Raw genomic sequence first — 16,807 nt, 5'->3', positions numbered from 1 at the left:
CCGGACAGTAATGTGCAGTCCAGGCGTTTAGTGCGCGCTTATTTTTCTACTCATCCTGAGAAGAAGAGGTTGTTGGGCATCCGGAGGCTGCCCCTTGGGGGGGCAATGTCAGGGATCTACCAGCACCAGTCCAGGGCACTTGCATTCGCCTATGCGCCGGCACGCTTCCGTTCGGACACGGCATCAAACTGCTGTGCATCAGCGCGGCGCTCGGGCGTGCGCGGGTGCGCGCGCGTTCGCGTTAGCGCCGGTTTGGCGCCATTTTAGCACATAAAAGGTCCCCTGTTCCATGAGAACATCGCTGCTTCGTCTCAGCTCGGTGAATCTGTTGACCCGTATCCTGATTGTCTGCTACCTGATCTTGACCCGGCTTGTTTGACCATCCGACCTGCTCCAATCCCGATCCGGCTTGTCTGACTACTCTTCTGTCTGTATTTGCTACCGTTGCCGAACCCTGCCTGTCCACCGACTCTGCCTCGCCTGCCGTCATTACCTGTGCCAGCTACCTGCCGACCCGGACTGTCTGACTCTGCTTGTGCCTATTGTTCACTTGCTGTTGCACCTTCAGCTTCAGCTTCAGTGATCTCTCCCTCCAGCGTGTCAAGCCTGCTGCCGTTCCAGTCTCCTCTCACCTGCAACTCAGCCATCCAGTGTGTCAAGCCTGCTGCCGTTCCAGTCTCCTCTCACCTGCTACCCAGTGAGTCAAGTTACTGCTGTTCCAGTCTCCACTCACCTGCAGCCCGGCCATCCCAGGAGGGATCTCTGCCTCCACATTAGAGACTATACAGGCACTCCTACCCCACTGCGCTCAGGAGACCACTGTCCCCACTCCAGTGGCTCCTGAACCAGCGTTGTATGAGAGGTCTTCTCCTACAGTCAGGCTCTCCTACCAGGTACCTTACAACAGGATTATGCTATGTAGAGTGTTCCTTTGTCTTTCATGGTATACCACTGTGCAATCTTATGATGAAATGGCAATCAAGGAGGGGCTGTGGGAAGTTGGTACCCTACGGCTCAACAAGAAACCCCTCTGGAACTTCAACAGAAGTCGGTGAGAAAAAGAGAAGATGGAGAAAAAGAGGTCGATGAGGAGGAAAGAGCAACAAAAAGAGGGAAAAGATAACTCCAACACACACTACAATCAAAATCTTTAATCTATCTAGTTCGGTCTTCGATGACACAGAACTCAATATTCTTCGTAAGGGCCTCAACTTTGCCCCTAAAAACCCTCCAAACCTTTTTGAGATCTTTGTGAACCTAAATAGGTACACGAGAAATCTTACCCTGAAAAGGTATTTCGCCCTTTGCGAATCATCCTCTAAAGCATCATCCTCATCCGTAAGCACTCCATCTGACAACATTGTACCAAATACAGACAATGCACTCGAAAATTTAGAGAGTCTATTTCAAGAAGGAGCCTGCGAGAACTACGAAACAGAACCAGAACTCTTAGCCCTCATGGAAAAACAAATCACACACACTGACTTCAAACCCAAGTCTTCCTTCCATCCCCATTGGACAAAAGGAAAATTAATTCCAATCTTCTATGAGATAGTGCTGGACGAAATTAAAAAGATCTATCAAAAAAACTGCTTCAATGACAAATACAGAAACATCAAGAATAAAGATCACAAAGTCCCCAAAGAAATCCTTAAGAAATTACAGGACAGGGAAGACATTATTATCAGGCAAGCCGACAAAGGCGGAGGTCTAGTAATCCAAAATTGTGATGACTATTTGGCAGAGGCCCAGAGACTCCTTGGGGATATCGACACATATGAGAAACTTCCTGCTGATCCACTACCATCTTTTTCAACCTCCCTTGAAGTCTTACTAAATCAAGCTAACGAAAAGCGAATTCTTCTTCCTAAACAAATAGCATCCACTGACTCCCCACTTCTACCACATCCCTAAGATTCAAAAGAATCAGACAAATCCACCAGGCAGACCCATTATTGCTGGGATCGACAGCCTAAGTAGCAATCTAGGTTGTTACATTGACCACTTCTTACAAAACCTAGTAACACAACTACAAAAAAGGGGACCCAAGGGAGAGGAACGGGACAGGTGCCAGTTCCACCCAGGGAAAAAGAATTCATCAACAAGGAACCAGCAGATTAGCAAAAATATGAAAAATTTAATATTTGAGTTGAATAATTCCACATATACACCAAACACAAAATCAAAAATTATGACAATAAGTGAACCAAGACCTGACACTAAGAAAATAAAATAGACAACGTTGTCTAGGAACAAAACAACACACAGATGGCCACCACTAAACATACACAACAAGAACGCCCAGCTGGATTAATGAGTGAAAAGATACACAGCAAAACATGAAGCGTCTCATAAGTATCTCAGAAGGTTGTGGGTCAAGGCTGGGAGATTGGTGTATGCAGCCGTATGGTTAGGGGGGAGTCCGCCTTGTAGAATGCCAATGCCAGGCCTTAGGTGAGCCTTGAGATGTATTGCATGGACATAACTGATTAAGACACTAACAGCTGAGTGTCATACAATGACTGGTGAAGTAGATGAGCCGCTATGTGGGGATGGTGCAAAGGTGTAGATGTGCCTGCATCGGTAATGATCACTGTGAATGAAATTAATGCTCTGAAGAAATCCCTGTGACGGATATTTTATTTTCTTAGTGTCAGGTCTTGGTTCACTTATTGTCATAATTTTTGATTTTGTGTTTGGTGTATATGTGGAATTATTCAACTCAAATATTAAATTTTTCATATTTTTGCTAATCTGCTGGTTCCTTGTTGATGAATTCTTTTTCCCTGGGTGGAACTGGCACCTGTCCCGTTCCTCTCCCTTGGGTCCCCTTTTTTGTAGTTGTGTTACTAGGTTTTGTAAGAAGTGGTCAATGTAACAACCTAGATTGCTAGTTGATATGCCTTTAATTCAGAGGAACACACCCTACTATCTCAATTAGATTCCCCGGGTGTCATGCAATTAGCTTTATCCATATACAGATGTAGTTAGGGTATTTCCCTCATCTGTTATTATTTTTCATATTGAATCAATTTGAGTCTCCTGGATCATAAATTCCCTCCCTTCCCCTCCTTGTTGTTTTCCTAGTAACACAACTACCATCATATGTAAAAGATTCTGGACATATGCTCGACATCCTTTCATCATTCTCATGGCAACCGCATTTCAAATCGCTCTCATTGGATGTCTCTTCTCTCTATACCTCCATTGAACACAAATATGGCATAGAAGCAGCCAAATACTTTCTTTCCAAGAGCGACATACACCCTTCACAGACCAAATTTCTCCTCGACTCCATCGAATTTTGCCTCACCCACAACTACTTCTCCTTTGTGGGCGAGTTCTTTTCTCAAACCAGGAGGACTGCTATGGGAGTAAAATTTGCCCCTAGCTACGCAAACCTTTTCATGGGCATGTGGGAAGACCTGTTCATCTGGGCCAATAACCCTTTCAAAGATCAGCTTGCCCTCTACACCAGATACATTGATGATATCCTGATCATTTGGAACGGATCACATGCAGATCTAAACAAATTTCTGGAACACTGCAACTCTAATCCATATGGTATCTCCTTTACCCATGTGATCAACAACACATCACTCGTCTTTTTGGATTTAGACCTGCAAATCGATGAAGAGGGCATGATTATGTCTAGAACCCATTTCAAACCCAGTGCTGGAAACTCCTACCTCCATGCCAAAAGCCAACACCATCCCAAGTGGATCCGCAACATACCCTACGGGCAATTCTGCAGGCTAAAGAAAACCTGCACCAAAAGAAGCGACTATGAAAAGCAAGGGTCCATTCTAAAAAAGAAATTTCTTGAGAAGGTTTATGATGAATCTCTCATCAAACAAGCTTTTTATAAATATTGGACACAGTACGACGAACATCCCTCAGTCATTATGGCAATGGAGGCCAACAAAAAAAGTCAAAACAAGCATACTACTGACAGAAATGTCTCTAACTCCATCAGATTTAGAACACAATACAATACCAAAGCATTTGACATAAGATCCAGAAGAATTGGAACATCCTCAAGCAGGATCCCATCCTCAGCCTAGTTCTACCATCCAAACCAGTAGTTGTGTTTTGAAAATCAAGAGGTCTTAGAAGTCTAATAGCTCCAAGCAGAGTACAAAAACTTCAGAGCCAAACTAGGACCCTCACTGGCCACTGGACATCCATTTTTGACCAGAAGGGCAACTACAAGTGTGGAACCAAAAACTGTGGAGCTTGTACCTTTTTTGGCACACCATAAAAAAGAAGTCATGGGGTCCAACGGCCAGAACCACAGAATCAGACAGTTCATCAATTGTGGCACCTCCTATTTAGTCTATGGTCTAATCTGTCCATGCGGCCTTCTTGTATGTTGGGCGCACAACACGTCCACTTAGGAAAAGATTCAGCGAACATAAATGCAGCATTATAAATAGCAACACGTACCATCAGTCCATGAAGAGTAAGAAAAGCCACAGCTACTCAGTATCCAGCATTTCAGAGAATGTCATAATGGCAAACCAACAGGCCTCAAAGTGTTTGCCATTGAAGCCATCAAAAAAGAACCTGATAAAGGGAGGAGATTTAGAAAACTCTGTAAACAAGAATCATTCTGGATTTTTACTCTTGGGTTAATCGTTCCTGATGGAATTAATGAAGATTTAGAAATCACGGGGCTATCTAGATGCAAGATCATCACCATCATGCTTCAACACCGGAGTTGGAGTTACAAGGCTTGTTTTACCTGTGCCTGTGGTGAGTGTATTACCATAGGGGAGAGAAGTGCATGTGGTGTAATGATGACGGAATACAAAGTCTATCATTTCTGGGTTGATGCATGTCACCCCACACACCTTATGATATATGCATACTGAATTAAGCTTGGTTTATGCACCTTTTGGAGTGTGTTATACCATGCATTCTTTGTTTCATGTGTACTGAACAATGTCAGCACTAAGTGCATTTAGCACTTACAGAGCGCTGTTAATGCTTGAATGATCACCATATCTTTTTTGCATATTTCTTTATATTTTCATCATCAATGTCCAATGTCATCAATGTCCAAAAAAGACACTATTCTATTGTCAGAAGATAAATGACTGCTCAATATCTTCAAAATTGAAGCCTATTTAAAATGGCTTTCTAGCTGTAGTGAAAATTTGCATGCTATCTTTATTGTTAGTGTAAAAAACACATTAGGTTGATTTACTAAAACTGGAGAGAGCAAAATCTGGTGCAATCAGCTTCCAACTTCAGCTTTTTCCATCAGGTTTTGGCAAAAAAACAAAAAACAAACCTGGAAGCTGATTGGTTTCTATCCATTATATCTGTTTTTCAGATGGTAAATGTCCACCCAAGTTCTCAGAAAAAGCAACCTGTTTGAAGATGGAAACAGCATATAGATTTGTTCCACAGCTAAGTGTCCCCAAAAAGACACATTTTTCAGAAGATACATGCCTGCTCAATCTCTCTGAGATTGTGATTTGTGTAAAAATGCTTTGTAGCTGAATCTGCATGCTATTTTCATCATCATTGCTCAAAAACAGACACTAATATTTCCTTTTTATGGTGCTAAATTCCCACTCAATATCTGAAATCGCAGCCCATTCAAAAAGGCTTTCTAGCTGTAGTGCACACCTGTATGCTAGTTCCACCGTCAATGTCCAGAAAGACACTATTTTTCTAAATGCCCATATAAGCCATCAGAAGTGCCTGCCTGTCCAAACAGGCTTTTTATCTGTGATACAAAGCTGTATGGTATTCCCATCATCTGTGTTCAAAAGAAGATACATGACTGCTCAATCTCTCTGAAATATCGACCTGTTTAAAAAGCCTTTCTACCTGTGGTTCAAACCTGTATGCTATTTCCATTTTCAGTGTCCCAAAAATACACTAATATTTCCTTTGTTATGAATGCTAAGTGCCTGGTCAATCTTTGAGATTGTGGTCTATTTATAAAAGCTTTTTAGCTATGGTGCAAAAAGGTATACTCTATCCACCGTTGCTGTCCAATAAGGCGCTATTTTTTTTTCAGATACTAAATGCCCACTAAAACTCTGAGAAATTACATCTTGTCCTAGCAGGCTTTTTAGCTGTGGAGCAAGGCTATATGCTCTTTCCATCGTCAGTGTCCAAAAAAAGATACTAATATTTCTTTTTTTCTGGATTCCCACTCAATCTCTAAAATGCGGTTTGTTTTAAATGGCTTTCTAACTGTGGAGAAAGCTTGTCTACTATTTCCATTGTTAAAGTCCAAAAATGACTCTATTTTCTCAGATAATAAGTGCCCGCTCAAGCTTTCAGAAATTGCAGACTGGCCTAACAGGATTCTTAGCTGTGGTGCAAACGTTTATGCTGTTTCCATTGTCTGTGTCCAAAAAAGACACTAATATTTCTTTTTTTTTACATGACTAAATGAACGCTCAGTCTTTACAAACGTGCAGCCTGTTCAAAAAGGCTTTAAAGCTGTGGTGCAAAACGATAAGCTATTTCTATCATTGAAAGAAGACACTATTTTTTAAAAGATAAATGCCTGCTCAATCTCTCTCAAATCTCACCTGTTTAACCACTTTAAGACTAGACTGTTTCGTCCCCTTCCTGCCCAGGTCATTTTCCAGTTTTCAGCAACAGTTACTCAGACATACAACACTGTACCTAAATTAATTAGATATTTTCTTGTAGACAGATTGTGGTGATTAAATACCACAAAAAGCACTGTTTTTGTTAAGGAACACTCTGGATTTAAAAAAAATAATAATTTTGAGTAAATAATATACACTAATTTGGGTTATTTATACCAAAAAAAAAAAGTATCAGAATACATTTTGGCTCAAAGTTATGAAGAACGGTTATTTATTTGCAAGATTTTATAACAGAAACAAGAAAATACAGTTTTTTTTCAAACTTTTTTTTTGTTTTGTTTACAAACTTTTTTATTTAGAGGAAAAATTAGTGGTACAAGAGTATATTACATATAATAAAAGAATTGTTCAGATAAACTATTGTATACATGTAATAACATTATTTTTATAATTATTATTCTGTTAGTCTGAATACACAAGTATTGGTTGTATAAAAGTAGGGGACACTGATAAAATAAAGATAAATGAAATAAAATTTGACATTTGAATTTTTAACATTTGAAAATATATTATCATTATGATGAATAGTATTTCAATTCTTCCATAGGTATTACCAAAATATAGGTTCAGTTATTTAGGGGTTGAAAGAGAATTTCAGCGTCTTTGAACCATGGATCTCATTTATTGTTGTAGAAATGTGTAGTGTTATATAGTGTATGAAAAATTATTTCCATGAGACAGATTGCATTCAATCTTTCTTTCAATTGATTGATAGGGAATAAAGATGACTTCCAATGAAAATCAATTAACCAGTGAATCGCTACATTTATGTAAGTCCAGAGTGTTCCTTAATAAGGTTTCTTGGTGATCTTCAATCCTCATTTTTTTCAGCGTATATTATTTAGCCTGTGTGAAAGTCATATACACCATAGTTTGTAGACTCAATATTTGAAAATTGATCAGTCCCGATGTACTGACTACCAATCTAATTTCTTGACACTCAGGACTTTTTTGAAGATGTAGTTTTTGATCACAATATATTTTTTTTGAAAATTAAGAAATAAAATATATATATATATATATATATATATATATATATATATATATATATATATATATGTACATATATACCATATTTATCAGCATATAACACGCACAGGTGTATAACACGCACATTCATTTTAAGAGGGAAGTTTCAGGAAAAAAAAAAATTTTAAATAAGGAACTTTGAAGCAAAATAAGGGTCAGTGCCCATCTGCAGCCTCACAAGTGCCATCAATGCAGCCTCATCAGTCAACATCAGTGCAGCCTCAGCATTGCCATCAATGCAGCAGCCTCAGCATTGCCATCAATGCAGCAGCCTCACCACTGCTTTCAATGCAGCAGCCTCAACATTGCCATCAGTGCAGCCTGATTGATGCCAATCTGCAGCCTAGAGGGGACAGGGTGGGGGAGGGACAAGCACCGTCAGATTACATACAGTGAGAATCTCCTATGATAGACAGAACACTGGTCCAATGCCGGACCAGGAGACGGGACTTCCTATTACAGAGGCCGCCAAGTAAACAGGAGATTCTCACTGTATGTAATTTGACGGTGCTCATCCCGCCCCCCTCCCTGTCCCCTCTGGGGCAGCTTAAATTGAAGTATCAGCGTATAACACGCACACGCTATTTGCACCTGGTTTTCAGGGTGAAAAAGTGAGTGTTATACGCCAATAAATACAGTATATATATATATTTTTTTTTTGTTCGTTTTTGTTTCTTGTTTTAAAGTTGACATTGTTATTTCCCAAAACACATTCTGCTACACCTCTTAAGTAAGGGGATGCCACATGTGTGAGACTTTTTCACCTAGATGAAGAAAGGGGCCTAAAATCCAAGGAACACCTTTGGCTTACAAGGAGCATACATTATGTATCTAATTTCCTGACTAGCTATCATATTTTTTTGAGTCCCTGAAGTGCCAGCACAGAAAAAGCACCCACAAAATGACCACATTTTGGAAAGAAAACAACACCCCCAAGTATTTTTATAAAGGCCAAGTGAGTCTTTTGAAAATGTAATTTTTCTGCCATCAGTTTTTAAAAAATGCAGGAAAGAAAATGAAAATTTATTTTTCTTACACAAAGTTGTCAATTATTTAAGATATTCCTAAAACATCATAGTCATACTTAGAATTACATCCCAAATATTTGGGTTTGCTGTACCTATCATACACCTTGTTAATGTATGCCTTTTTTCTTTTTTTTTCTTTGTGTCTCATCTGCATTGTAAGCTCCATTTACTGTTACAATCAAGGGCTCATGGCTGTATTGTTACCCATTTGTATGTTAACCTTCAATAAAAGTATTGAAACACAATTACATCCAAAAACACATTCTGATACTCCTCCTGAGTATGGTAAAAATGCAACAAACAGACCCAAGGTACTCAACAATAGAATGGGCTAGCAGTTATACAGTTAGGTCCATGTATATTTGGACACAGTCACAATTTTCATACTTTTGGCTATGTATGCCACCAGAATAAAATTTAAATGAAACAATCCAAATGAATTTGAAGTGCAGACTTTCAGCTTTAATTCAAGGGGTTGAACACAAATATCAAGTACAAATTTAAGGAACTGCAACAATTTTTATACACAGCCCCCTCCCCCCCCCCCATTTTCAGGGGCTCAAATGTAATTGGACAAATTAATATAATCATAAAAAAAATGTCATTTTTAGTATTTTGTTGAGAATCCTTTACTGGCAATGACTGCCTAAAGTCTGGAACCCATGGACATTACCAAAGACTGGGTTTCCTCCTTTCTGATGCCAGGCTCTAACTGCAGCTGTTTTCAGTTGTTCTTTGTTTGTGTCTCTTTCTGCCTTCAGTTTTGCCTTCAGCAAGTGAAATGCTCAATTGGGTTGAGATCAGGTGATTAACTCAGCCATTGCAAAATATTCCACTTCTTTTCCTTCAAAGGCTCCTGGGTTGCTTTTGCAGTGTGTTTTGGATCATTGTCCATCTGTACTGTGAATCGCCGTCCAATCAACTTTGCTGCATTTGGCTGAATCTGGGCTGACAGTATATCTCTAAACACTGCAGAATTCATCTGGCTGCTTCTGTCTTCTGTAACATCATAAATAAACACCAATGGCACAGTGCCACTGGAAGCCATGCATGCCATCACACTGCAAGCTCCACCATGTGAAAACAGATGATGTTGTGTACTTTGGATCATGAGCTGTTCCAAGCCTTCTCCATACTTTTTTCTTCCCTTCATTCTTGTACAGATTCTCTTAGTTTCATCTGTCCAAAGAATGCTTTTCCAGAACTGGTCTGACTTGTTTAGATGTTTTTTGGCAAAGTCTCATCTGGCTTTTCTATTCTTCAGGCTTACGAATGGTTTGCACCTTGTGGTGAACCCTCTGTATTTGCTCCTGTGCAGTCTTCTGTTGATTGTAGACTTTGACAATGATACGCCCACCTCCTGGAGAGTGTCCTTCACTTGTCTGGATGTTGTAAAAGTGTTGTCCTTTACCATAGAGAATATCCTGCGATCATCCAACACTGTTGTCTTCCTTGGACGTCCAGGCCTTTTCATGTTGCTGAGCTCACCAGTGCATTCTTCTTCCTCAGAATGTACCAAACTGTTGATGTGGCCACTCCTAATGTATCTCTCTGATTTGTTTCATTTTTGAAGCCTTACAATGGCCTTGAATGCATGATGTAGGTTCACAGCAATAGATTCCAAATGCAAATACCACACTTAGAATCAACTCCAGATCTTTTACCTGCCTAACTGATGAAGAAATAATGAAGGAGTAGCCCACACCTGGCCATGAAACAGCTTTTGATTCAATTGTCCAATTACTTTTGGTCCCTTGAAAAAGGGGGATGGCTATTCTTAAGCGCTGTAATTCCTAAACCCTTCCTCCGATTTGGATTACATACCCTCAAATTAAACTTGAGAGTGTGTACTTTCAGCCCATAACCATTATACAACTATAGTTTGAATATGTTTAGGCAAATACCTGAAAAAAAACTAAAACTGTGCCTGTGTCCAAATATTTATGGACCTAACTGTATGTAGTCGTAACATGCATCCAAGTAACATACATCCTGTTTACCCAGTCCTGTGGAGAATGGAATGGAGATCCAAAACAAAAATACAAAGGCTTTATTTTGCACACTTGTAAAGTCAGATATTCATGAAAAACAAAATTTGAGGATGATGAATAAATGAATAAAACTTGCTTCCATATAAAGTAACATTTATTGTGTGGCCAAAGATAAAGCACACAGTCCAGATAAAAACACAGTCTCAGTTCTCACAATGTGAGAACTTTGATGGAAATATTCTCAAGGTTCACATACCAGCTGGAAAGTCTCGCTGGGATAAGCTGTAGGTGTCCCGCAGGAAAAGCACACCTCGGTGCGGTGTGTAGTAAAGCTAGGACCCACCAAGAAGATGGCCGCTCAAAGGATGGAGATGGCACTGAAAGAAAGGTTGTGGACAGGGTTTCTGGCAGTCTCATACTCCTGCTGCAATTAAATCCAAGCCTGCCTGGCATGGCCGGCTTGGAAGGGCCATCCTTTGGACTCCTTTCTCAGACTCCCACGGCGCCAAGAGAGCGGTTTATTCCAGGAGATTCTACTTAAGTTCTCTTTGGCTCTCTTTGATTCTACTTAAGTTCTTTTTGGCACTAAAGCATGCCAGTATATGTTGTTCAGAACCCCAGTCACTCCATTAAATGGCTGTTGCCTATAGCTACACTTCCCAAAGTTCCCAGTTCCCAGCATCCTGCATTAATGCTTATGGGTTCTCATGGCTTTAGTCCTCCCCTGTTGACTGGAGAAAGGATGGTGCACCATGTCTTTGGTTTTATAGAAAGAGAAAAAGGATATAATTAAGCAACATCTCAATCTTCATTTTACTGTAGTCCAGAGCCTTGCTGTATCTCTATGGAAAGAACTTCTATAGCTGTTGGTTAATGCTACAAAGGGGTGTTAAGAGAGGAAATGGTCTTCCTATCAGCAAGATTCAAGAAGCGGGCTATAAGCTCAACTCTAGGGGATACAAAACCTCAGTACTTCTACACTGTAATTACCTCAACAGCCCCCCTCTGCTGAAGATTTGAATCACACACTGGCATTACTCTTCTCTCTAACAGGAATAACAGAAAAAATCTTGACTTATTCACCTCCACAATGCAGTGAGAGCCTGCATTCCTGCTTTCATGGAAACAGACTACCTCCCTTCAATGGGCCAGTAGTTCTCCAGATATAAGAATACGCTGAGTATGGAGGACCTCACCGCCATGTTCTGTAAGCATGAAGAGAAATTCCATCACACAGGGTTCTATTGGGTATGCTTTTGATGCTCTCTGGACTAGCAATAATTTTTGTGACTGGTCCCTCCATTTTCTATCTATCTTAGACCACCAGGTCTCCCTATTTCCACCTCTTGAAAAAAAAAATATTTTCTACTTTCTTTTTTAAAAGAAATCCAATAAAATCAAATTTCATCATACATTTAGGCCAAAATGTATTCTGCTACATGTCTTTAGTAAAAAAAAACCCAATCAGTGTATGATAATAGGTTTGTGTAAAGGTTATAGAGTCTACAAGATATGCTACGTATCATTGAAAATTGATCAATCCTGATGTACTGACTGCCTAGCTCATTTCTTGAGGCCCTAATATGTCAGGACAGTACACATACCCCCCAAATGACCCATTTTTGTAAAGATGACAGTCGAAGGTATTTAGTAAGGGGCATAGTGAGTTTTTTGAAGTTACAATTTTTTGACCACAATAGTTTGGAAAATTAAGATTTTTTTCCACAACATTGTCACACATGGCATAGATAAACTTGCAATTGCACCATAAAATACATTCTGCTACTCCTCCTGAGTATGGCAATACCACATGTGTGAGACTTTTTCACAGCTTGGCCAGATAGAGAGGCCCAACATGCAGGGAGAACCATCAGGCGTTCTACTAGCATAAATTACACATTTAGTTATCTGACAACCTATTACATTTTGAAGGCCCTGGAGCACTAGGACAATACAAACGCCCACAAAATTACCCAATTTTGGAAATAAAACACCCAAATGTATATTCTATGAGGCATAATGAATATTTTGAACATGTAATTTTTTTTTTCACAAGTATTTGGAAAATGTGGAAAGAAAATAAAAACTTGTTTTTTTTTTACACAAAATTGTCAACACATAGCATGTACATAGCAAAAATTACACCCCAAAATACATTCTGCTACTCCTCCTGAGTATGGCGTTACCACATGTATGAGACTTTTACACAGCCTGGCCACATAGAGAGGCCCAACATCCAAGTAGCATCTTCAGGCATTCCAAAGGCATAAATTACACATTTCATTTCCTGAGTACCTATCACATTTCCTGAGTACCTATCACATGAAGACCCTGGAGCACCAGGACAATGGAATTAGATGTGGCAGATGATCACGGACAGATGTTGCAGATTACCACAGACAGATGTGCGCCAGATGTGCGCAGATGATCACAGGCAGATGTGTCAGATAATCATGGACAGATGTTCCAGATGAGCATAGGCAGATGTGCACCAGATGTGTGCCAGATGTGCACCAGATGATCACAGACAGATATGCCAGATAATCACAGACAGATGTGACAGATGATCATGGACAGATGTGACAGATGTGCCAGATGATCACTGACAGATGATCAAAGACAGATGTTTACTGGGACAGATGTGGGACAGATGTTTACTGCGACATATGTTGCCGTGCGATCCTGCTTCCTGTGACGTCCCCCCCAGGCTGTTTACATCACATGATGGCTTTGATTGGACACAGCCATCATGTGATCAGGAGGGCAAATTGCTGAGCCTTCCTGCAGATCTGAGACGCAGTGTGTCTGGGGGACATGCGCGCATCGGGTTTGCGTGACTGTGCATGCACGTGGCTGCACAATCCCTTTCCTTCTGAAGGATGTTCAGGAACATCCACTCAGAAGAAGGAAGCACCCACCCGGCCATTTATGTGTAGTGGCCAGGTGGGAAGTGGTTAAAGTTCATGTGTGTGTGTGTAAAGACAGGTGTCGCAATACTTTTAAATAAATAAAAGTAAAAGTAAAAAAATAAATAAATAGGAATGCTACTTTAGAAGAAAATGAAAACAATTGATAACCATTGGTATAATATAATACTCATTTATTTGTTGTATGCTAACAATAAACAGTTTTTATTTTACTGATTGCTGCCTGCAGAGCTTTATGAATCTCCTCATTCCTTAAAGTATAAATGATGGGGTTGATCATCGGTGTCACGGAAAAGTATGTGAAGGACAATCCTTTGTAGACATTGAGATATTGACTACTCCTTGGCATCACATATAGGCAAAACAGTGCAGTGTAATATATGGTCACCACTAGGAGGTGTGAGCTGCAGGTAGAGAAGGCTTTGTGCCTTCCCGCTGACGTCTGTATCCTGAGGATCGCAACTATGATAAAGATGTAGGACAGAACAATGAAAAAGAAAGGTATAATGGTTAATGTAACGCTGACCGATAAGCCAAGTAAAACAACAGTCATTATTTCTGAGCATGCAAAGGAAACATATGGGGTGAAGTCACAATAAAAATGGTCGATGGTCAGAGGGCCACAAAATTCAAGATTTATTACAAAGTAAAATGTAACTGTAATGAATATAATTGAAATGAGCCAAATCATGGTCACCAAATAGAAGCAGAGTCTGTTGTGTATGAGAACGGAGTATCTGAGAGGCTTACAAATGGCCAAATATCTGTCGTATGACATCAGAGTGAGCAGTAAAGTCTCAACGATCGTTACAGCTCCAGATACACTTAACTGGACAGAACAGCCGAGATGGGAGATGACAGGTCTTCTAGAGAGCATGTGGTGCAGCATCTGGGGGACCAGATCCGTTGTGTAGAGAAATTCACAGAAGAGCAAATTGCCGATCAGGATATACATGGGACAATGGAGACGAGGGCTTATAGATACCAAAAATATAATCAGGATGTTCTCAATACAAGTCAATGTGTATATGATCAGTAAGAGAAGGAAGAGAGGGATTCTGTATTCAGTGAGATTCTCGAATCCAACAATCAGGACTTCAACAATAAGTGTTTGATTTTTTTGATGTGCCATCTGTGAAAGGAATCAACTTACAGTTACAAGTTGTAACTTACTAATTGTAGTAATCTGTCTGCTGAGGTGACTGGTGCATTCTCTAAATCCCAATGGGGGTGTGTGAAACCTCTGCAGAAAGACCCCTGCTTCTACCCAGAGGGGAAGGATATTTCTCTTTAACATCCTGGCAGGGGCCCGGCTTTTCTGCTTACACTGGCTGCTTTTTACAGAAGACAAAATGTAAGTCTTTAAACATTTTTGTGATCTGATGTGAAAAGATTTGGCCAACCTTTCACCATAGTTCTACATTGCACTTCTTTAAATTCACATTTTAGTGCTTTGTCTTCAAAACACTATATAAGATAAAAAATGGAGCGCTAGAACGGCAACCAGTGCGATCTGAAAACATTGCCTTAGGGCACTTCTAGACCTTTGGAAAAGTTCATGTGCTGCTGGAACCAGATCTGTGTTAAAGGTTCTGGTCGGTGTCAGTGTAGGCGGCCAGCTGTAAAGAGCATAAGGGACTCTATATGCATGGGTATAGAAAGAGAGAGAAAGAGAGCAGCACCACTCTGCAGTAAGTGCAGTAAGTTAGGTAACATCCAATTTTTAATAAGAGTTATTTCAACTCACATTTCAGTGGAGAAAGACAAGCATAGCATGGGTAAAAGGCTTAGGCTCCTGTGGTCCAGCTGGACAGCAGTGTTGGTCAGCAGTTCTCGGCGGCTCGGGTGGTTCCCGAGGCTGAAGACAGCCACAAGGCAAGCGCGTCAGCAATGCTGGATGGGAGGCGTGGTTAAGCTTGCATTCGGAGCATGCATGCTCCTTTGTCAGGCATATGGTGAGGCCATCTTTAGAGAGGGTTTTATAGAACTAGAGGGGGGCAATTACTACAAGTCACAGCTGGCCAATGTCAGCGCCGGACTCCCTGCTGGTCTCTTACTAATAATGTGCAGATAATTTTATGATAATGCTTAGGGTAATAGCACTTATAAAGTCCATGAGTTCATGAGTAAAATTAATACATGGGAAGGAGAAAACTACAAATAAGAATGATAATAAAAGTGGGATTTAAAAACTCTATTATAATCAATATGATTGCTAATATTTGGTCCACCATGATTTACTTACAAACAAAGCGTGCAGAGACAAGACAATCTTTATTTGACCGTATAAGTCCTGTTGAAAAATATATATACAAAATATATATGTTTAAAAAGCGTGTATAGAGGAATGCCGCGTACACACGATTGGACATTCCAACAACAAAATCCTGGATTTTTTTCCGACGGATGTTGGCTAAAATTTGTCTTGCATACACACTGTCACACAAATGTTGTTAGAAACTTTGAACGTCAAGAATGCGGTGACGTACAAGATGTACGACGAGCCGAGAAAAATGAAAGTCAATAGCCAGTGCAGCTCTTCTGCTTGATTCCGAGCATGCGTGGAATTTTGTGCGTCGGAATTGTCTACACGCACTTGGAATTTACAACAACGGATTTTGTTGTCAGAAAATGTGAGATCCAGCTCTCAAATTTTTGTTGTCGGAAATTCCAACATAAAATGTCCGATGGAGCCTACACACGGTCGGAATTTACAACAACAAGCTCACATCGAACATTTGTTGTTGGAAATTCTGACCGTGTGTACGTGACATAACACATAGGCAAAATTGTGGCAAAAACTCAATTACATCTAAACACATATACGTGTATATATATATATATATATATATATATATGTATATTTTTTTTTTTTTTTTTTTTAGTGTAACATTAAAAATGTGTAAAACTGAAAAACACAAAATTACTTTACAGTACTGTTTTTTTTTAAACTTAGCAGCACTAGGGTCACTGGTTTGAATCCTAACCATGGCACTACCTGCCTAGAGTTTGCTTATTCTCTCTGTGCATACGTGGGTTTCCTCCCTCACTCCTAAGCCATGCTGGTAGGGTATTTGTCCCTGTCTAAACAGGCCCTAGTATGAATGTGAATTAAGGAATCTTAAATTGTAAGCTCATTGAGGGCGGGGACTGATATGAATGTACAATATACAGTATATGTTAAGCTATGT

At 40.0% G+C, this 16,807-nt stretch overlaps 1 protein-coding gene across 1 annotated transcript; it reads right to left on the bottom strand.

The window, feature by feature from the left end:
• Nucleotides 1-13,803: 13,803 nt before the first annotated feature.
• On the bottom strand, nucleotides 13,804-14,778 carry LOC141128712 (olfactory receptor 5V1-like). Its single transcript, XM_073616151.1, has one exon. It carries the CDS (start codon nucleotides 14,746-14,748, stop codon nucleotides 13,804-13,806), a length of 945 nt encoding a protein of 314 aa, XP_073472252.1. The 5' UTR covers nucleotides 14,749-14,778.
• Nucleotides 14,779-16,807: the final 2,029 nt, after the last annotated feature.

This window comes from Aquarana catesbeiana, linkage group LG01, assembly GCF_042186555.1.
Source record: "Aquarana catesbeiana isolate 2022-GZ linkage group LG01, ASM4218655v1, whole genome shotgun sequence".
Classification (NCBI taxonomy): Eukaryota; Metazoa; Chordata; class Amphibia; order Anura; family Ranidae; genus Aquarana; species Aquarana catesbeiana.
The sequence above is the reverse complement of the archived record's forward strand: the minus strand, read 5'-3'. Positions and strand labels throughout refer to the sequence as shown.